This window comes from Neoarius graeffei, chromosome 9 (assembly GCF_027579695.1).
Source record: "Neoarius graeffei isolate fNeoGra1 chromosome 9, fNeoGra1.pri, whole genome shotgun sequence".
NCBI classification, from domain to species: Eukaryota; Metazoa; Chordata; class Actinopteri; order Siluriformes; family Ariidae; genus Neoarius; species Neoarius graeffei.
In genome coordinates this window covers 87262408-87285911 of record NC_083577.1, presented here as the reverse complement: position 1 = coordinate 87285911, position 23504 = coordinate 87262408, and the positions used below count along the sequence as shown (strand labels likewise).

Genomic DNA, 23504 nt, shown 5'->3' with positions numbered 1-23504 from the left:
AAAGCTACTGAATTTGAATCACAGACTTCCAATTTACTTATTTATTTATTTTTTAACAGAACAATTAATAAATTTATCTCCACGTGGCCCTAAATTCTCCGCTATTTTTTCCTGCTTCACCATGACCCGATTCAAGATACTACATCACACATCACATGGTGGGCTTTCCCCGTTCACACAAGGTATTGTGGGATACAGATTTGAAACAGGAGAGAAAATGGAGGACGTGAGTGTGCGAATGAAACGTGAAAGACCGACTACAGTAATGGAAAGAAAGCGAGAAGAAAAGACGTTATGTTCTATACGAAGGAAAGGAAACGCAGGACCAAACTAATAAATATGGGCGCTCAGCGAGCACCTCGGTGTGATCAGCTGTTCGTTTAGCGACAGAATGATGGAACTGTCAGTGCACGCTCAAAGGGAAACCTGTAGATGGCAGTAATGCAACACTGTGGATGCCAGCTGCTGTAAAACCCAAAAGAAGAAGAAGGTAAACCTGCGCATGCGCACACGGACTTCCTCTGTCTGCTTGACTGCGCCAAGCGAGCGATTTCATGCACATTATTTGCTTTAATCCCCTCAAATTAAATAACTTCCCAGCCACAGAATGGCCTGATATTTTGTGAGATATTACAGAAATAAACATATCACAATCACCACATTTCAGACGGAACTAAATTTCACCGATTTTATGAAATCAAAAGGCCGTCTCGCTTTAAAGGTTGGATTTTTCTCATTTTTTAAGTGTGAGATGAAGCGACTTCACAAAACGGTGGATTTTTTTGTAACCCTTTTTACTAATCTTTACAAGGGGTACCATTAATTACAGAGGCCATAAACCCCTGTCTCTGGGTGAACTCTGGTGTGTTTTGGCTCATAGCGTGCTGTAACTGCCATCAGCGCTGGTGTTGTGATGTCCTTGGGATATTTACGCTGAAATAAATGAATGTCAAAACACTAAGATGGCATGAAATACACAGTCAGTAAAACGTCTTTATGTTTTCCTTGAATGTTAAACACATCTCATTGCTTCAGATGGACCTGAGTTATGGGATTACACATTTCAGAGACTTCTGTTGTTGTGGAATGCGTTTTTTTATTGCTTTCTGCTTCATGACTCTCACAGAGTCCCTGCTTTCAGACTAGTGAGGATTTTTCACAGCGGCGATCAGAACATCGGGTCGGAGCTGTAACGAAGCAGAGCCGTGATCAGAGCGACACATTTATGGAGTCTCTTTATCAGTACTGGTTATTAAATACCCAGAATGCCAAGTGGTCCTCACTCCTCGAGCTCTTCGTGTTACTTTGTCATCAGAAATCAAACGCTGCTTTCCAGGTTTAAGAGTTTTAAAATAATTTAGTTTTATTTTTAGCAGCAGTGATGTTACTGATTCTCGAATATTATATTGAGATTAAATAATCACTGATTTTATTTTAAACATGTGATTGTGTTTGAAGATAAACAATTCTGAATCCTGATTGCTCAGAAGGTATTGATTAATTTTCTGGAACAGCAGCTCTGGCAGTGTTAATGCGCTCAGTTTCTATAGTAACAGCTGTTTCATCGAGATGTGTTAAGTGGACACTCCATGTAAACAGCTGGGAAAAATATATGATTTTCTGTAAGGAGACTTTTTTTATATTTATGGAAAGAGTCTCCAGTTTCAGATGTGAAGGTGTAACTTTAAAGCTGGGGACGGAACAAATGTTTATAGCTGCTTTAACATAAGTGAGGACAGGAAATAATAAATAATAAAGGGACAGATTTATACAGTGCCATATATCACTCTATGGCACTTTACACGAAGAATAATCTAAATTGACTATGTGCAATTAAAATATATGTCTAAAAATATATACATGCTGTATGTAAAATCATAACAATAATTTATTCTTAATCCATTCTTAACAGAGATGTTTTAAGTTATTTTCTGAACTGTTTGAGATTGGTTAAAGAGCGTAGCTTTCCTTCCTGGACTTTCTGCACTTCTTGCGTCCTTTGACAGCTGTCTTGGTCACAGCTTTCTTGTAGTCCTTCTTGGGCATGGTCTTACCTGGCTCAGGCATGGTGCTGCTCCTCGGGTGCTTGACATTTTATGAACCCTTTAGAATTTTCTATATTTCTACATAAATACGACCTAAAACAACATCAGATTTTCACACAAGTCCTAAAAGTAGATAAAGAGAACCCAGTTAAACAAATGAGACAAACATATTATACTTGGTCATTTATTTATTGAGGAAAATGATCCAATATTACATATCTGTGAGTGGCAAAAGTATGTGAACCTCTAGGATTAGCAGTTAATTTGAAGGTGAAATTAGAGTCAGGTGTTTTCAATCAATGGGACGACAATCAGGTGTGAGTGGGCACCCTGTTTTATTTAAAGAACAGGGATCTATCAAAGTCTGATCTTCACAACACATGTTTGTGGAAGTGTATCATGGCACGAACAAAGGAGATTCCTGAGGACCTCAGAAAAAGTGTTGTTGATGCACATTAGGCTGGAAAAGGTTACAAAACCATCTCTAAAGAGTTTGGACTTCACCAATCCACAGTCAGACAGATTGTGTACAAATGGAGGAAATTCAAGACCATTGTTACCCTCCCCAGGAGTGGTCGACCAACAAAGATCACTCCAAGAGCAAGGCGTGTAATAGTCAGCGAGGTCACAAAGGACCCCAGGGTAACTTCTAAGCAACTGAAGGCCTCTCTCACATTGGCTAATGTTAATGTTCATGAGTCCACCATCAGGAGAACACTGAACAACAATGGTGTGCATGGTAGGGTTGCAAGGAGAAAGCCACTGCTCTCCAAAAAGAACATTGCTGCTCATCTGCAGTTTGCTAAAGATCACATGGACAAGCCAGAAGGCTATTGGGAAAAGGTTTTGTGGATTGATGAGATCAAAATTGAACTTTTTGGTTTAAATGAGAAGCATTATGTTTGGAGAAAGGAAAACACTGCATTCCAGCATAAGAACCTTATCCCATCTGTGAAACATGGTGGTGGTAGTATCATGGTTTGGGCCTGTTTTGCTGCATCTGGGCCAGGACGGCTTGGCATCATTGATGGAACAATGAATTCTGAATTATACCAGCAAATTCTAAAGGAAAATGTCAGGACATCTGTCCATGAACTGAATCTCAAGAGAAGGTGGGTCATGCAGCAAGGCAACGACCCTAAGCACATAAGTCGTTCTACCAAAGAATGGTTAAAGAAGAATAAAGTGAATGTTTTGGAATGGCCAAGTCAAAGTCCTGACCTTAATCCAATGGAAATGTTGTGGAAGGACCTGAAGCGAGCAGTTCATGTGAGGAAACCCACCAACATCCCAGAGTTGAAGCTGTTCTGTACGGAGGAACGGGCTAAAATTCCTCCAAGCCGGTGTGCAGGACTGATCAACAGTTACCGCAAACGTTTAGTTGCAGTTATTGCTGCACAAGGGGGTCACACCAGATACTGAAAGCAAAGGTTCACATACTTTTGCCAGTCACAGATATGTAATATTGGATCATTTTCCTCAATAAATAAATGACCAAGTATAATATTTTTGTCTCATTTGTTTAACTGGGTTCTCTTTATCTACTTTTTGGACTTGTGTGAAAATCTGATGATGTTTTAGGTCATATTTATGCAGAAATATAGAAAATTCTAAAGGGTTCACAAACTTTCAAGCACCACTGTAATGTTCTTACAGAAACAGTTTGTCTGTGAAAATCAAATATAAACAAACCCAAATAAATGAAATGAAAGTCAACAAAAACAAAGAAGTGGCCATGTCTAATTAGTCTTTTTACTAAGACAGTGTTTATCATAACTCACTGAACTCTGAACATGTGAAACGAAGCTGATTTACACTTTTTCTCAGTCACGTTGGTGCATTTCTCAGATCAGAATTGAACTTCGCAAAGCTGTTTGTTCAAACTCCACATCATCTCGTCAACTGTGCACGTCTCATTATCTTGAACAAATAGTAAACACTTTGGTGCATCCAGGCGACTGATTGTGTGGAACTGTCTCCTGTTTATTACATAATCAATTGCTCATGTCATGTTGGTCAAAATGCATCAATCTGCTTCTCTGCTGAATTGTTGAGCCTGACAAAACATCTGGGCTTTATTTCACTGCTTGAGTCACGACATACAAAAGTGTTGAACTAGTTGTCATGATCTGTCACTCATATTTTATACATTTCTGTTACATCATTTTGGTAAATGTGTCTGAAATTGATGAACTGGTCTCAGGTGAACATTAACAGAGAGAGAGAGAGAGAGAGAGAGAGAGAGAGAGAGAGAGATCTACTTTTAGGACTTGTGTGAAAATCTGATGATGTTTTAGGTCATATTTATGCAGAAATATAGAAAATTCTTAAGGGTTCACAAACTTTCAAGCACCACTGTAATTTCCAATAAACAAAGTGCAACTATAAATTAGTGCTGTCAAAAATGTCGCGTTATTATCGCGTTAACTTGACTCAATTTTAATGGCGATAATTTTTTTATCGCGAGATTAATGCTCTGTGACATGATGTAGGTTTTTCATAAGCTTTTGAAACTGCCAGGAACTTGGAACAGAGACTGTGCTTAGAAAAACGATAGCAGCTAGACTGTAATGCCACAACCCGCACAGCCAGAGTCCTCTGCCCTCCCCCCAAAGAACCAGCGCGGGCAGGGCGCGCTAGCCCCGCGCCTCGGGACAAAGAGCCACGGTGCTCGGCTTAGGTTTCGTTTTCCCATCGGCGGCTCCAGCCCGACTTTGCAGTGGCTGTGACAAGACGTGTTATGCTCTGCAATAAAAAAAAAAAGCATTGGTACAAAGCAAGCCCATTCACTTTTTTATGCTGATAAGAGAATTACAATGGTTTTTCATGTGACAAAAATGTGTGATTAAATTGCGATTAATTGCGAGTTAACTATGACAGTCGCGACATTAATCGCGATTAAATATTTTAATCGCTTGACAGCACTACTATAAATGGATAAAATGTGTTGTTCTTTCATAAATTAAAAAAAATATATATAATAATTGTTGGTAAGTTAACATGGTATAAGAGGAATAAAACACTTATGGGCATGCTGTTGCGGAAAATAATTAATAATGCGGAAATAAGGACACTTTTTCGATGGAATAAAAATGTGTTCTGTTCCCTTCTAGCGGGTTTCATTCATTTGGTTCGAGAGCATGTGATATTGGGTATCTGGTTATTTAGCACAAATGTCTTTCGCACAAATCTAAAGTCTCTTAGCACAACTCGAAAAAAATACTCATCTTGATATAGGAAGGGGTTTATTATGATCGCTTAGGGACTGTTAAGGATCAGTTGTGGATCCCTGAAATGTGGACTGAAAATCCGATTCTTTGGTGTCTTCGGATATTTGTAGTTAAGCCATAACAAACCTTAAATTGTGGGAAGCTTCGTAGATCATTTAAATCACTTCTGATCAGATCACAAATTCAACTGACTGTCAATAATCACGCATTTGCCGCATTAATTCACCAGGGGATTAAGGGTGTTTTCACACCTGGTCCCCTTTAAAGGAACCAGACTCAGTCCTCTTTAAGTGGACCAAAAAGTGGACCAACAGAAAAAGAACTCAGTTCTTTTTGTGTTCACACTGTGAATTGATTACAAAGAGGACTGGGTTCTCTTTCTGGTCCAGTTAAGCTTTGATGGGGCCTCAGTCCTCTTTCTGTTTACACCAGGTCCTCTAGAGCCCATGGAATTCTGGGTAATTTTCTCTTGAATCAAAATGTCTGCTGCCATGCTTGCCCTGCTGTATTCTTTGATCAAAATAGTGCGGATTAAGGAAAATAAATTTATTCCAGCGGCTGTGGTAAGTTCCAAAAGGAAGTTGAGTTTCCCTGCTACAGTCACGTGACCAACTACGGCAAACGAAGAAGGTTAAACTACAGTGAAAAAGGCGAAGTGAACCCGGTGCGTTTTTTGTTCACAATGCACAGATTAGGCGAACCGTACCACTGATTTTTAGCGAACCGTACTGAGACCACCTCCTGAGGTGGTCTCAGTTCGGTTCGCTTTAAAGGGGTCTGGGTACGGTTGGAGTGTTCACATATGCGCAAAAAATGCTGTCATCGATCTGAGTTCGGTTAGATGGCTGAAAGGGACCAAGTGTGAAAACACCCTAAGTCTCTTGCCCTGCTTGACAACACGTGTTTTGCCGATTAAGAAGTAACCAACAGTTGCGATATGTTAACAAACTAAAGAATCTTCCACTAAAGTATCCTAGAACGAATGGCAGTTCAATAAAAGTGCAATATAAACGTTCAGGAACATCAAAACAACCAAAATTAGGGATCGTTTGAAAAAAAAAGAAATGAATCTCTTCCAACTTCTTAAATCGTGTGCATTTTTAGTGGCACCTGCAGTTTAATTGATTATCAAGGATTTTTGTCTTGTTTTTTTAATTTCAAGTTTAATTATTTCACTTTCTTGCATTTCGACATCACAGTAATTATCTAAAATGTAAATAGCTTCATAAAATAATTGAAATAGCTGTACACAGTGTTCCTTTCTTTCAATCATTTTTATTTTGTAAGAAAAATTAAATAATGAACAAACAAAACGCGGGCGGCACAATGGTGTAGTGGTTAGCGCTGTCGCCTCACAGCAAGAAGGTCCGGGTTCGAGCCCCGTGGCCGGCGAGGGCCTTTCTGTGCGGAGTTTGCATGTTCTCCCCGTGTCCGCGTGGGTTTCCTCCGGGTGCTCCGGTTTCCCCCACAGTCCAAAGACATGCAGGTTAGGTTAACTGGTGACTCTAAATTGAGCGTAGGTGTGAATGTGAGTGTGAATGGTTGTCTGTGTCTATGTGTCAGCCCTGTGATGACCTGGCGACTTGTCCAGGGTGTACCCCGCCTTTCGCCCGTAGTCAGCTGGGATAGGCTCCAGCTTGCCTGCGACCCTGTAGAACAGGATAAAGCGGCTAGAGATAATGAGATGAGATGAGACTGGTGACTAACATACAGGCGACATCAAACATGGTGGTTTCAAGATGGCGGAGTGGGGAAATACAATCGCTCGTTTACGATCGGAATCTCGGCAACTTTCATCAAAAAAATCCATCAAACATCTTCAAACATGATCAGTGAGTATTAAGCGTTCTTGGATCTTGTGCTAAAGAACTTAGATTTGTGTTAAGAGACTTTAGAACTTGTGCTAAAAGACTTTTGTGCTAAACAACCGTAAACCCAATGTTGTTAGCATATCGCTTATCTTATGTGTATTACGTCACTCGAACCAGTGGAGAATGAGCGTTGAATATGGTTTGCAATATTGCATGGTTGTCAAGACATCATGATGTCACACATTGGAGCTGATGCAAAAATCCCATGACCAAGCTTTTCTGCTGCGTTCGCGCACAACCATTTCTGTATTCAGCGGGAAAGAGAAAGACACTTTAAACATCTGAAAGGCTACAAAAACTTCATTAGATATTCTTCAAGCAATGGTGAGCTGTTACTATTAGAGCTGGGACTTGAGCTCAGCCTCAAATGAGCCAGACACCAAAAAAGCAACAGGGTAAAGGATTTCATAAGGGATTAGTGGCAGGCTGCCAGGTCGCTCCGTTGTGTGTAGCTGTCGATGTTGATTTTAAAAGTAACTCAGTAAATTCCACGGGGAAATCAATCCTTAAGTCTGAGTGAAAAATACTGTAGCGAGCGTGCAGCATGGAAGAAGAGCCTGGAGACAGAAATCTTAGTTTCTCGATCGTTAGCCTGTAGCTCTCGATAGATAGCACTGGCTTGACTGCTTTATTAGCATTCGCTAACACTACTGATGAACGCTACACTGGCTGGAAGGTGACTTCACTGCTGTGCTGACAGCGCCGACTCGTGGTTAAGCTTGCGCTGGCCTTCGAGAATGCTGATAAGAAGAGGGTGTGTATGTAAATCTGTCTTTGACTTGTTCAATATCATGCGAGCTGAATGGGATATATCTGATATACCACTCAAAACCAGCCAATATTATTTAATTCATCAGCTTCAGGGTGGTAACAGTGACTCACTTCATCTAGGGTGACCAGACGTCCCGGTTTTACCGGGACAGTCCCGATTTGGGGTTGTGTGTCCCGAGTCCTGACAAAAGTCTGTCGGGACATGGATATGTCCCGGTTTACGCCACTCGCGACGTTTGCTACTGAGCAGCGTGGGAATCATTAGCGGAGAAATATCTGCATTTACTATTTTGATGAATTGACAGGAATCACAAACTTTCCTGGTTACTGACCCCTGGCCCTGTGGCATGGGTGTTTATTTAGCCACATTATTCCAGACAACAGAACATGTTGCCATGCAACAATAAAATAAACATTAACTGGCGCGAATGTTCTTTGTCTAGCAGCTAGCAGCAGTAATGGCGCAGCAATTATGCCGAAAAGAAAATGTACCTTTTCCAAAGATTTACAGGGCACCTACCCCTTCCTCCGAGAGGTGCAGAACAATGCGCACGAAGCCGACTGCACACACTGTAAGTGTTCCTTCTCCGTAGCCCACGGTGGTACCGTAACGCCGATATACAGGATCACATTAAAACTGGAAAAGATTCACTCTTCTTGTAAATATACGTAGGCTAATGCATTTTGTTTAGGGTGGGTGGACTGACAGTCGCCTTAGCTTTGTTCCTGTGCTTTGTTCTTGTACTGAGTTGGGTAGCCTATGTTGCAAATGCTGAGCGCTCCTGTGGGGGCTTTCCTCGGGCTGTCGCCCCTCTCCTCCTTTATTGCTGTTTTGTTTGAGTGTATATTCTCAAATCACTTGTCTCTTTTTTGTTTCTGTTTAACACACCATTCTGACAGTTTGGCCATATTGCTGTGTTGAACAGCTTGTTGCACCTTCCATTAAAGTGTTCACTTTTGTCCACATCTTCTTGCTTTATTCATTCAGTTGTGGGGAATGGTTAGTAAGGTTGATTCTGGCCTAGGCTATGTTGAGGTCACATATCTACTTTTTAAGTTCATGCTATAGTGCATACAATTTTAGAGATATAGCCTACATGTGCATATGCATTCTTCTTGGTGTTCTCACAAACAGGTGAAATAAATCAGTGTAAATGTGGCCTATGGACATAGCCTGGCCTATTCTCAGCCATTACAACATCTGCTGTCTGACCATAATTTAACTGATCTGTATACCACTATGCTACTAGATAACAAAATGCCTGTTTGTTTTATTTCATGTGAGATGTTGATAAATGTGAGCTTCAACAAAATAATAAGAGCACCTCTCTGAGTGTCACGCTTACGTAAAAAAAAAAGGTGTGCGTGCACGAGCATGGTCGCGCGGAAAAGCGTCCCGGTTTCAGACTAGGGAAATCTGGTCACCCTAACTTCATCACACCGTCCTGTCGTTGATTATTTTCCTGTAGCTACACCACACACGCAGACTGAGATACAGGAATGACGTGTATGATGGTTCAGCACGTGTGTGTGTGTGTGTGTGTGTGTGTGTGTGTGTGTGTGTGTGTGTGTGTGTGTGTGTGTGTGTGTGTGCTCCAGGTACGAGTGGAGGAGTACAGACTGGAGTGAGTGTCGTATCACTGCTCTCCTCAGCCATCAGGAGAAGAGAGCAGTGAACATCAGCGCTCTGTGTGGAGGAGGAGTACAGAGCAGAGAGACGTACTGCGTTCAGGTTCAGGACGAGATGACATCGCGACACAGGAGAGACGGTACACACACACACACCTCCATGAGATTTAATTCCACACGTGGACATCCAGCACACATCCTCTCAGCTCCTTCTCTCTCCACAGATCAATAATATTTCTGCCTTTTTCTCCATAAATCTCTGAGCACAAGCTGAAAGCAGCCGCCTGCGGAGGAATATCGAACTGCACACGTCTTAGATTTTATCATCATTTAATCTGTTTTAAACTCGTGTGCAGGGCAGGAAATCAAAGCACACTTGTTTCATTAGCTCTGATTTATAAGCACACAGGCTGCCGTCAGCACTTTGGGTTCACACACAGCTTCATATTTTCATACAGAAAAGAGCTGAGACTCGGATTTAAGGATAATCCGGATTAAAAAAAGAGATATAACCTTTTATTTATAAAATCCCAACTAATCTTGGAAAGGTAAGAGACACTGGTTATGAAGGCTGATCTTCCAGTCTGAGTATGAGTTTGAACAGAACCCTGGTGTGTTCTCCTCCTCGGTGCAGTTCATTAGTCAGGAGAGGGCACAGGATGCGCTCACACTCGGCTCCGAGAGTCTCGGAGAGTCTCAGAGAATCTCAGAGAGTTTCTAAGATGGTCTCAGAGAGTCTCAAAGAATCTCAGAGAGTCTCAGAGAGTCTCAAATATTCTTAGATGGTCTCAGAGAGTCAGAGAGAGTGTCAGAGAGTCTCAGACAGTCTCAAAGAATCTCAGAGAGTCTCAGGGAGTCTCAAAGAATCTCAGAGAGTGTCAGAGAGTCTCAGAGAGTGTCAGAGAGTCTCAAAGATTCTAAAATGGTCTCGGAGAGTCTTAGAGAGTCTCCGAGAGTGTCAGAAAGTCTCAAAGAGTCTCAGAGAGTCATCTCAGTCATCTGAGAAAACGAATCAATTCTGAGTCGACTCTCTGCAGGAAGTGAATCAGTTTTAATGAGTGAAACAGTTCTGCAAGAATGTTTTCAGCTCTACAGTGCAACTGTGTATTAGAGCGACTGTAGGTAAAAAAGAATACAGAGCTGGGGGGGTATTATGAGGAAAATACTTCCGAGATTAGTCATACATCTCTCTCTCTCTCTCTCTCTCTCTCTCTGTCGGCAGTCTCTCGGCCGGTCAGTGTGAGTCTGTGTGAGGATACACTCGTCCCCTCCTCTGTCCGTTCCTGCTCTCTGTCCTGCTCTCGGTCATGTCTGCTGTCCTTCTGGTCCTCCTGGGGTTCCTGCCTGCCTGAAGACTGCACCCAGGGGAGGAGAGGTACAGTATCTATCTCTACTCTTTATCCATTCATTCATCTATCCAACTATTAACTATTCACCAATCCTCCATCATCCATCCATCCAAATGTACATGCACCCACACTTTATTCCTTCCTTCCAGCCATCCATCATCCATCCATAAATCCATCCATCCATAAATCCATCCATCCAACATATCTTCCTTCCATCCTTCCATCAGCCATCCATCCATAAATCCATCCATCCAACCTATCTTCCTTCCATCCTTCCATCATCCATCCATCCACATTTGACCTTCCTTCCTTCCTTCCATACAGCCATCCAAACTTCCATTAAACTGTCCTTCCATTCATCCATCCATCCATCCAACCATACATGCATATATGCATTCAGTCTCCTTTCCTTCCTTCCCTCCATCCATCCAAATATCCATTCAACCTTCCTTCTATCTATCCATCCATTGAACCTTCCTTCCAGCCCTACATCCATACATCCATACGTGCATGCATCCAAACTTAATTCCATCCATCCATCCATCCATCCATCCATCCAAATGTACCGGTACATGCATCCGAACTTAATTCCTTCCATCCATCCATCCATCCATCCATCCATCCATCCAACCAACCTAACTTCCTTCCATCCCTCCTTCCATCCATCATCCATCCAAACATACATATATGCATTCAACCTTCCTTCCATCCATCCATCCATCCATCCATAGATCTGTTCTTTTTGCAGTTGTGCAACATCCATGCATCTACTATCTATCCTTCCATCCTTTCACCATCCACCCATTGATCTTTCCATCAAACGTTCACCAATCCTCCATGCTGTCGCCATGGAAACCAAGTAACCCATCAACCAGTTGAACACAAATGCAGAATGGAGTGCGACACTGAGTGAAAATATAATTCTAACTCAAACTCAAAAACTAAATGTACAACAGAACGTGATGTTATTACTGGAGCTGCTGCTGCTGTTGTTTTTTCTTCATCACTGTAGTCAATGATGCGCATTCGATTTAACGCTGTGTGACTCCTGAAGCTCAGAAGATGGACCAAATCATTTAGGCAAACAAGAATAATTTATCTCTGGACTCACACTGAAAATCCTAAATAAGCGAGGCTGGTGTGTGTGTGTGTGTGTGTGTGTGTGTGTGTGTGTGTGTGTGTGTGTGTGTGTGTGTGAAGCCCCAGTGTGAGAAACAATGTAATGATAATGTTTATGACAGTAAGATGACAAGTCCCTGTTGATCTCCCGGTGCTTTGTGTTTCATCACTGTGTTTGTGGTTCATGAAAAACTCATGACGTAGCCTGTGAGATGAAGGAAGAGCTGGTGGGTGTGGTGTAGCAGATGGTGGGATTTGGAACGAGTAGCAGTTACAACATTGAGGTGCATCACACTACCGACACGCACCAAACAAAAACTTTCCTTTTGTGAAACTCAGGCATGAGTGGGATTTTTTTTTCTTTAGCTGCTGAATGTATTTGTCCTCCCCTAATACACCGAATATATTGAATTCTGTAATAATAGTTTGGCTGGAAAATGTTCATGCATGTGTTGTGAAATAATAGTAAAGTAACAATTATATCTAAACACAAGCCTGAGTGCTGGCATGGTTTTAAATAAATAATGGGATTGTGTTGGACAGCTGAAAAGAGTAAATTGCTGGTTTGAATGTTTGACTGGCATGAAAATTAAATAAAAGTCTAGGGTGCCAGCTCTTTAACTCTTTTGCTCGATTATAATGTTCTGAAGCAAACATTTTTTTTCTTTTTCCCAATCCCAGCCTGCCCACATGAATAATCAGTTTTATGTGCTACAGAAGCAACACCAGTGCTGTAGTTGTTCATCAGTTAGATCAGCGGTTCTCAACCTTTTCTACTGTAAGACCCACATATTCATACTTGTAACAAGACAGAGCCCATTATAAAAGACCCCCAATTATTTTGGCTCATCTATTCTATTAGAATCTAATAATCTACTGTAAAGTTTATTAATGGGATGCGACAACACTCCCTGTTACAGATGGGAGCCCAGGAATTAAATAAATACAGTGGTGCTTGAAAGTTTGTGAACCCTTTAGAATTTTCTATATTTATATGACCTAAAACATCATCAGATTTTCACACAAGTCCTAAAAGTAGATAAAGAGAACCCAGTTAAACAAATGAGACAAAAATATTGTACTTGGTCATTTATTTATTGAGGAAAATGATCCAATATTACATATCTGTGAGGGGCAAAAGTATGTGACCCTTTGCTTTCAGTATCTGGTGTGACCCCCTTGTGCAGCAATAACTGCAACTAAACGTTTGTGGTAACTGTTGATCAGTCCTGCACACCGGCTTGGAGGAATTTTAGCCCGTTCCTCCGTACAGAACAGCTTCAACTCTGGGATGTTGGTCGGTTTCCTCACATGAACTGCTCGCTTCAGGTCCTTCCACAACATTTCAATTGGATTAAGGTCAGGACTTTGACTTGGCCATTCCAAAACATTAACTTTATTCTTCTTTAACCATTCTTTGGTAGAACGACTTGTGTGCTTAGGGTCATTGTCTTGCTGCATGACCCACCTTCTCTTGAGATTCAGTTCATGGACAGATGTCCTGACATTTTCCTTTAGAATTCACCGGTATAATTCAGAATTCATTGTTCCATCAATGATGCCAAGCCGTCCTGGCCCAGATGCAGCAAAACAGGCCCAAACCATGATACTACCACCACCATGTTTCACAGATGGGATAAGGTTCTTATGCTGGAATGCAGTGTTTTCCTTTCTCCAAATATAACGTTTCTCATTTAAACCAAAGAGTTCTATTTTGGTCTCATCCGTCCACAAAACATTTTTCCAATAGCCTTCTGGCTTGTCCACGTGATCTTTAGCAAACTGCAGATGAGCAGCAATGTTCTTTTTGGAGAGTGGTGGCTTTCTCCTTGCAACCCTGCCATGCACACCATTGTTGTTCAGTGTTCTCCTGATGGTGGACTCATGAACATTAACACTAGCCAATGTGAGAGAGGCCTTCAGTTGCTTAGAAGTTACCCTGGGGTCCTTTATGACCTTGCCGACTATTACACACCTTGCTCTTAGAGTGATCTTTGTTGGTCGACCACTGGGGAGGGTAACAATGGTCTTGAATTTCTTCCATTTGTACACAATCTGTCTGACTGTGGATTGGTGGAGTCCAAACTCTTTAGAGATGGTTTTGTAACCTTTTCCAGCCTGATGAGCATCAACAACACTTTTTCTGAGGTCCTCAGAAATCTCCTTTGTTCGTGCCATGATACACTTCCACAAACACATGTTGTGAAGATCAGACTTTGATAGATCCCTGTTCTTTAAATAAAACAGGGTGCCCACTCACACCTGATTGTCATCCCATTGATTGAAAACACCTGACTCTAATTTCACCTTCAAATTAACTGCTAATCCTAGAGATTCACATACTTTTGCCACGCACAGATATGTAATATTGGATCATTTTCCTCAATAAATAAATGACCGAGTATAATATTTTTGTCTCATTTGTTTAACTGGGTTCTCTTTATCTACTTTTAGGACTTGTGTGAAAATCTGATGATGTTTTAGGTCATATTTATGCAGAAATATAGAAAATTCTAAAGGGTTCACAAACTTTCAAGCAACACTGTACAATTAAAACAAACTTTTTTTTTTTTTTATTGCAGGTATTGTATTTAAAACTATATGGATGTGCCAGAAGCCAAACCATGCATTCTCAGTCAAAAGGGATTAATGATCCAAAAGTGGAGTCTGGTCCATTAACACAAGAACTTATTGCCATATTTGTGTTCAGCAAACAAGCAGGTTATTAAAACCTAGAAATTCACTCAAAAGAAGTGGATATAGAACCCATTCAATGGGATTAGATCCTTACACGCTAACAAATAAGGATTTTTTTCCTATGAAAGAAAAATTTACTCGCTAAATTTGGCATTAGTAGAATAAATGTTGATCCTATTGTAGCAGTAACTAAATACAAAAACAATAGTTATGCATAATATTAATTAACTTAATGTGAATATAATTAACAGATAATCAACATATTAAAGTTTTTTTAAGATTTTGTTTATTTTTAGTCTTGTGTATTAGTAATTATTTGTATCTGTACATCCACGACCCCACCAGCTCTGCTGATCAACTTATCGTGTTTAAATAAAGTTATTCATTCATTCATTATGATTTGGAAAATTATCCATCCGTTGAGTTCCCCGACATCTCAAACTACCTGGTGCTGCAGACATCGTTCTACATGGACACACAGATGAAAACCTGGAAGAGCATGGAGGAGAACGACTTTTTATGTGTGGCTGGGTTAAAGATCTGGGGCTCAGGACACTACAAGATAAATCCTCTATCGATTTTGCCCGGGTAAGGAGGAGTTTCTGGGCTTTTTGTACGCATCTTTGCAATGGTTGGTAGGATACCAGAAGTTTTAGTATCGGGGTAAACAAACCACAGCCACTCGATTCTCAATCCTCCCTGCTCTTCTCTTCCAGCAGGAATCACAGATCCATATAATTTACCCACAAACATATTTATTTCTGTGTGTGTGTGTGTGTGTGTGTGTGTGCACAGGGGTGGTTAAATGCAAAGGAGGAACGTGACAATAATAAAGGCTTGTTCTTCTTAATTTACCCACAAATGTATTCATTCCACTTGAAAAGTATACGGCAAACCAGCTACCGTTTTTGGGATACAATGACATCCTGAACTATTTAGTATTTGGCTTCAAACTTGAAAAAAATTCACGGCCCACTAGATAGCGCTTTGTGGCCCATTAATGGGCTGCGGCCCAGTAGTTGAGAAACACTGAATTAGCGTTAAATTGTTCCACAGATGTAAAGAGAAACAGTTTGTGTTCAAACAAAGGTGGCAGATCACAGAATCCAGGGACACATGTCGGCCCAGGGGCATTTTGAGTTATTGACAGATTCAGAAAGTACAGTTTCTAAGCTTTCCAATGATGCCTTCCATGTGGAGATCTGACAATATTTGAAGAATGTGTGGCCTTTTGAAAGTGTATACTTCTTAAAACAGAAAGGGAGAAAATCGCCCTCAAAGTTTTCCATCTCAGCTACTCTGGGTGTAGGGCGGGCACATAATGCTGCTCATTTGCACGACATTAAGGAAAGCCCCACCCCCTACTAGCTAGCACAATACTACTTTCATGTAAACAAAGATCACCACGTCAATTTTCCTTCCATGCAAAGTATGCCCAACACAATTATGAAGTACAAAAATAAGTCCTAAAGTATACTTTAATGTTTTGTGGTTGAAAAATTACTCACACCGTAAGAAAGAAAGATAGCACGATGATGACACAACTAACACAACACTAGTTTCATGTAAAGCCTCGGTCACAACCGGCCGTACAGTACGCGCTCCTACGGCCGGTCTACATGCAAAAAACGCAAGAAACACACGGAGATCTTGCATGAAACGCATGAGAGCGCGCGTGTGATGTGCTGATTTTCGAGCCGCAGACCGGCCACAGAGGTTCTTTGTCATGTCAAACAAACTCTACGGGCGCTTGCGTTTTTTTCAGGTTGCAAGACAAACTTACGGCCAACGCGTGTCTTTCTCCGTGAACAAAAAAAAAAACGCAGCGATTTGGGAAACACCAAAAATCACACGGCCAAAAAATCGTACGTCCGGTTGTGACCTAGGCTTAACCAAACCACAACACTCTCCGTTACATGCAAAAATAACCACACAGCCTTAGATTAATGAACTTACCCCATCAGAAAGAGAAACGGCGCCTTGCACACACCAATGCCTCCGATGGAATGTAATCCTAGAACGGTCCGTGTATCATCCGATCATTCAAGTATTCCATTCAATCTGGAAAACGAGGTTGCGGGTTTTTTTGCTAGAAATGTTGATCTCCGATGTAAATACTGTGTGTCTGTTTGCTTCGCGGTGTTTCAGCTCCTCTGCGCTCTGTTTAGTAACTCATTCCATAGTGAAATTACATGCCTGTATGCAGTTAAGTAGCCATGCGCTCAACTCGGATCATACAGCTGATTCGCGAAAAAAAAAACAAATGACTTAAATCATCATGTGAATGGCCCATATGGTAATTTTCCCACACCCCCCAGCAGGCTACAGTCCTGACAAAAACGAGACAATTTGCAACAAAAAATGTATGCTTTTCCAACAAAACAATCTATTATCTGAAATACTGATTGCATTCTTCAAGATCTCAACTTGCACATGATGGAAAAAAACAAAAATCACAAACTTCGAAAAAAAATGCTTCTTTTGCGATTATCTTGGATTCGTTTCGGCCGACATGTGTCCCTGGATTCGGTGAGCGGTCACAAATGAGTGTTGATTTAAAATGCAAAGTGAGAAAAAGGATTCAGGAATTAATCAGTGCAGTGGAATATAATCTTTAAATGAAATTGGTATTTCCCAGAATACAATTCGCAACAGAAATGTTTTTATATCGAGTTACCATGTTGGTTATCATTGTATTTATGCAGCGTTAAAAATAAAAACTGAAAGAGAAATAAGTTTCCACTTAAAGATTGGTGTCTAACTGCAGCTAGAAGTTTCTCCTCGAGTGTTTTAGATAAATATATTCAGGACCAGGAGAAGCTGGGAAGATGGTTCTGAGCTCTGGGATTGGACTCATGTCACCTCCTGAAGAATGAGGACGGTTTTGTGTGTGTGTGTGTGTGTGTGTGTGTGTGTGTGTGTGTGTGTGTGTGTGTGTGTGTTAGACAGAGAGACTGTAAAGTTGCTCTTGGCTAAGTGCTGAACGTGACACTGAAGAGTTCAGTGGTTCTGACAGGAAGCTGAAGTCCTGTAGAGCGAGGGGAGAAATCTCAGGTATCTCCATGGCAGGAATAATAGACTGGAGACATGAAGAGACTGGAGGACAAAAATAAAGTGGATCGTGGCCTACTTAATGCTACAGCAGGAAAAAAATATGTGAATCTAAATCTTTGGAAACATTGCTTCGTCTCTATTAATGTCACTATCACAGTATAACAGTCATATAAACTGGAACAAGCTCACAAGTTCATTAGTGAGCGTGTAGTGAAACCACTAATGTGATGTTCAGTCCAATGTTTCAGAAATCGAATCAGCGAGGCTGAAAAGTGAGAGCTAACGTAATGAGGTGTGGTGAGATAGTTAGTGCATCAGTACAGACATATTTAACAGTTATTCCACGAAATCGACTCGTACATGAGTTGATCGCGGCTATAATCCATGTATGACGAGATTGAGTGGAATAACTGTTTTATTCTATCCACAGTCACTGGATTTTGAGAAACACAGCATTTTTATTTTTATTTTTTTGCAAATTCAAGAAATAAAAACTTTATACAAAATGTCCAACAAAATCATTTCTGCTTCTTAAAGCCGGACTTCTTAAAAACCTGTCGATGGCGGCACGAATTGACTTTAGTGTTGTTTTTTTTGTAGAAAGTGCCGTCTTGCCGAGGTATAGAATAGCTTTAGACATTCATTTAATTTTTCCTCGGACATTTCAGTTCTGTAATTTTCAAACTTCTTTGAGCTTTTATGAACCAGTCTAAAAAAATTCAACAAATTTTGATGCTTAATGATGAAGAATTTAAACAAACTGGCGAAATGACAGGAGCAATTTGTGAAAAATGCATTAATAATAATAATTCTTGCAAATAAAAAAAAAAGATATGTTCTTACCATCAAATACTTTTATTCCATATACAGTATTGTTGCTTTTTTTTGTATTTTTGGGGTGGGTTTTGTTTTTGAGTAGAGTTTCTATTTTGTCCTTAGTTGATTCAGCAACACACTCCGCCATTTTGTTTTCCCTACTCACGGTATATGAGCTGATATCCTAGTAGTAGAGTAGCCAATCACAAGAATGTTGTTTCTAAAGAAGCACACTGAACCTTCTGAATGTTTATTCAGCAGGGCAGAACTCTGCATATCGCCAACCTGATGTAAACTCTGTAAAACCAAGTTGTGTGCTTTGACTGTAGGGTTATCAGGTTTATTCAAGCCCTTGCTTGTTCTTACAAAAAATGAAGTTTTCTACGTGTCCATCTTGGCCAATGGAATTTCTATTATTTTGTCATCCTTCTTCTTTGTTCTTTTTACTTGTAAGTTCAGTGTTTGTCTGCCTTTATTACCGATGTTCTGTTTTGAAGTTTATTCAGAAATTCATGGCTAATCTACTCCTTGCCCTCCTTGTTTCCGGTCGTTCCCACTGCAGTTCCGTCACTATTTGAGTGACACTGCTGTCCCTTGTGGCATGGTGGTGTCATGGTTAGCACCGTCACCTCACAGCAAGAAGGTTCAAGGTTCAAACTCCACAGCCACTGGAGGCCTTTGTGTGGTGTTTGTACAGCATGTTCTTCCCATGTCTGCATGGGTTTCCTCCAGGTGCTCTGGTTTCCCCATAGTCCAAAGACATGCAGATTTGGTAAAATACCCAGCCACTGGGGTCGTACAAGACAGTGCATACTTAGTGCCAGTCCTAAACCCAGATAGACTGCAGAGGGTTGCATCAGGAAGGGCATCCAGTGTAAAACCTATGCCAAATCAAATACAACAATCATGATGATCTGCTGTGGTGACCCCTAACGGGAACAGCTGGAAGAAGAAGAAGAAGAAGAAGAAGAAGTCTTAAATGGGTCCCCAGCACATGTTGCGTATTCCATATGTGGTCTAATTAACATCATGTTCACTGGTTTTCACTTCCCTGGGGCAGAACCAGAGGTTTCTCCTCAGGAACCCCAGGGAATTAATTGCTTTAGCGACAGTCAGTGCGTTTACATGCACATAGAGAAAATCGAATTTCTGCCGTAGCTCGACTGAAATCGAAGTTCTAAATGCCATGGAAACACCTTAGCTCGGCTGAAATCGAAACGAACTGGATTTCTCGTAATCGAGCTACGCGACCTAGATTATGCGATTGTAGCCGAGCTACTTAGTGCATGTAAACCCTATCGAGCTACGTAGTCGAGCTACTTACTTCAGCACTGCCCCTTCCGGAAGTGACGAGTGACGAGACCACAAGCGGGAAACACAACAGCCTCGGTCGGCATGACAACAGCAGTAGTAGCGAGCAGCAGAAGAGGTCAGGAGGAACAAGGAGACAAAAAACAAAAACAATTGAACTTTTTGTGTGTTTATTAAGACATAAGTTAAATTGTAAGCAAAAAATGGACTTTAGAAAAATATACAATTGTGCAAAATAAGTTGTCTTACAAAACAGTGGTCTGCGCAGGACAGTTTGTAGCCAACAGGTGGCAATGACATGTGGTGTGAATGTAAAGTGGAAATCACTCCTCTTCTTCATGACGACAACCGGAAGTGTACCAACACGATGGGGCGTGTAGCGCCACCTGTGGCTCGGGTGCACAATGTACCTCACACAATAGCTCGATTTCCTTGTGTGCATGTAGGATTGGATTTCTCTGGCACCCCTGCTGGGACCCTTAGCTCGATTACCGAAAGTAGCTCGATTTGGATGTGCATGTAAACGCACTGAGTGTTATCCACCCCCCCTCCCTCCATGTTACGTTTATTATCCACATTTACTCCTAGATATGGTTGTCACCATGTTCTACAGTATTTCTGATGGGAGAAGATCATCTATAACTACAACTGATCTATAACTCTTTTGCTTTTCTCCATAAAGTTTTAGAGAAATGAAACATTAAGTTTAGAGTTAGAGTTAACGATGGCTCGACCAATCAGACGTCTCTGGAGTCGTTTGGGTGTTAATGCGGTGCTGGGTGACATCACGTCATTGGAACATTTAACAGTGCTTTTCTCTATAAAGACGTTTTTAAATTTATTTTGCATTCACAGACATCACACACGCACACATAATTTGAAGCACTTTTGTTCACATTCCAATGGAGGTAATGAAATGTAATGGATTTTTTAAATCTCATGAATAGATTTGTGATTAGGAATAAATAATATTTATGGAGCTCCTGGAACACGGGTCCAGTTTTGTTTTGTAATTGATGCTGGATCAGAAAACCAATGCACCCCAAACCCTAATTTTCAGTGGACGTGTGAATAACGTGAACGTGTAACACGGGACTGTCATTTAGCAGACATTGTTATCCAGAGCGACGTACAAAACATGCACATTCCTTAAGAATGTTTGAATATTTTTCCTCGGCTGGTTTTGACTCTCCGTTTCCTCAGCCGCAGGGAGAATAACCTATTTACTCAACACCAGGCCCTTTTCTCGTCTTATTTTAGCACCGTCTTTTATCTTGATTCCCTCTGAGCTTTTTATATTCTTCAAAGCTTCGTTCTACTGAACCCACAGCCTACACACACACACACACATACACACACAGGATGTAACCATTAATACAGCTTGTCCATTTGGTTCAGCCTCTTTGTTCACATTTCCACCATGTTTTCGAGATTGTTTTTCTCTCCGTTCAAGTACTCGAGTGAATAGAGGTGTGTATGCTCTGAAAAGCAAGTTCTCTCTGGCAGTAATGAGCGCAGGAATGATAAAGAGAAGGACAGAGGAAGTGATGCGTAACTGTCACCTCTCCGCTGTTCTTTCCTCCTGAATAAATCTGATCGTAGAGCTGCATTTTTAATTATAGATGTCTGTAGTCTGCACTTCCATTACATTATTTTCTCCAGTTTGCCAGGTCCTCACATCGATCCTCATGCCGAGGGGCTGTGTGTGTGTGTGTGTGTGTGTGTGTGTGTGTGTGTGTGTGTGTGTGTGTGTGCTGCATGTAGGAAAGGTGTATGTGTGTGTATTTCCAGATGAGGGTTTACGTAGGATTAAGCATTATTCAGTGTGTGTGTGTGTGTGTGTGTGTGTGTGTGAACAAACTAAATCTTAACTGTAAGGCATTTGATCATTATAAACCGTGTGTAACCCCTTTTTCCCGAGTGTTTTAATCTACACTGAGGTCACACTCATTTAAAACAAACAGGATCCTGGGTTTCCAGCTGGTGATGGTGAAGTGACTGGATTTCCTGTCTACCATTAACGTTAGCAGATTTAGTCTCAAAATTAGAATAGGTAAGTACTGTACGAATTTAGTATGTAACTAGCGTGGTGCCTCCACTGAAGAAATACTTTACCAGGAAGTGTCAGTTAAACTACAGTAAGGCAATGCCACACTTCAGATAAATTTTAACAAATAGGTGACATTTATTTTACCTTGTGTTCAAATGAAATAAAGTGTAAGCATGTATCAATAAAAATGTGTGTGTGTGTGTGTGTGTGTGTGTGTGTAAAATGTGTGCAAATGTATGTAAAGAAGATATAGTTGACTAAATACGAAATAAAAATAAGAAGTCTCAATTCACTTCTGTCACCTTCGTACACAACTGTATAATCAGGGCTTTGAACCGGTTCAAGGAACGAAAACCGGGAACTTTTTCTATTTCACATGGAACAGAAACTTTATTATTTTTTATGTTCCGGAACAGAAACGCTTATTAAAAATAATGGTAACCGGTTAATACCGGTTTTTATTTCGTTCCTCAAAGTTTCTGTAGCCTACAAATAAAAAAGTCATTCTTCTCCTACGCAAGGTTCTATGACCCGCTGGGGTTCACTTCCTGTGTGACATTCGCTGACTGAATGGAGAGAGCGGGAGGGTGGACTACTATCACATCTCCACATCTTAAATAAGAGGTAAATATTGCAGTCTATCGTTATTCAAAAACGTCACGATATCAATATATTTGTCCACGTTAATGAGAGGCTCGCGAACATTAAATGACGTGTTAGCCTATCAATGCATAGGGCCTGACTAGCCTTTGGTAACACACTAAACGAATTATCTTTCATTTTTGGCACTTTTTCTGTTTGTGTAGATGGGAAGACATACTGAGAATCCAAATCGCCAACATTTGAAATAATAATTGTTTTGAATTATTTCTTGTCTTATTTAATGAAGGTTGTAATAGAATTAGCCTACATTTGGCTTAAGCCGGATGAGACAGAGACATAATTTTATAGCCATTTGTTAAACAGCTGACAGGGAACGTAATTAACCGTTCCGGGAACGAAATTTTTTTGTTCTAACCGGTTCGGGAACGTCTATTTAATGGTGGAACCCAAAACCGGAAACGTTAAAATTCCGTTTCTGTTCGGAACGAACCAATAGGAAAAAAATTCTGGTTCAAAGCCCTGTGTATAATGAACTGAAATGTATCACAAATCCTCTGACAGTACCCCATTCAACCATTACGCTGAGTGACGCTGTTAATCCCACTAACGCAGGGCTTTTCAAAGTGTGGGGCGTGCCTCCCCTAGGGGGCGCCAGAGTTATTGGGGGGGGGGGGCGCAACGTGAGGAAAAATAAACCAGAATATGTTACTATTGCGGACATTTAGCGAACTTCAGCTAGCCTTTACCGGAGACAAAATGGATCGATTTTTAGTACCTAAAGCTACAGTGAGTGAGGAGACAGAGTCTGGGCCAAGCAAAAAAAGAAGGAAGTATGACCACGATTATTTAAAGTTTGGATTTTCATGGACTGGATCTGAAGATGCTCCACTGCCACAGTGTGTTGTCTGCCAAGAGGTGCTCGCTAACGATGCTATGAGATGTTTAAAATGTGTAGAAAA

General features: G+C 40.9%; 1 protein-coding gene across 1 annotated transcript in view; it reads left to right on the top strand.

The window, feature by feature from the left end:
- The window catches only part of thsd7ba (thrombospondin, type I, domain containing 7Ba), a 480459-nt gene that overhangs the window by 148759 nt on the left and 308196 nt on the right, over positions 1-23504 (top strand). Inside the window, exons 5-6 of the mRNA XM_060930603.1 lie at positions 9517-9686; positions 10769-10921. Of these exons, the coding sequence (XP_060786586.1) occupies positions 9517-9686; positions 10769-10921 (323 nt within the window). The remainder of the gene's footprint in view (positions 1-9516; positions 9687-10768; positions 10922-23504) is intronic.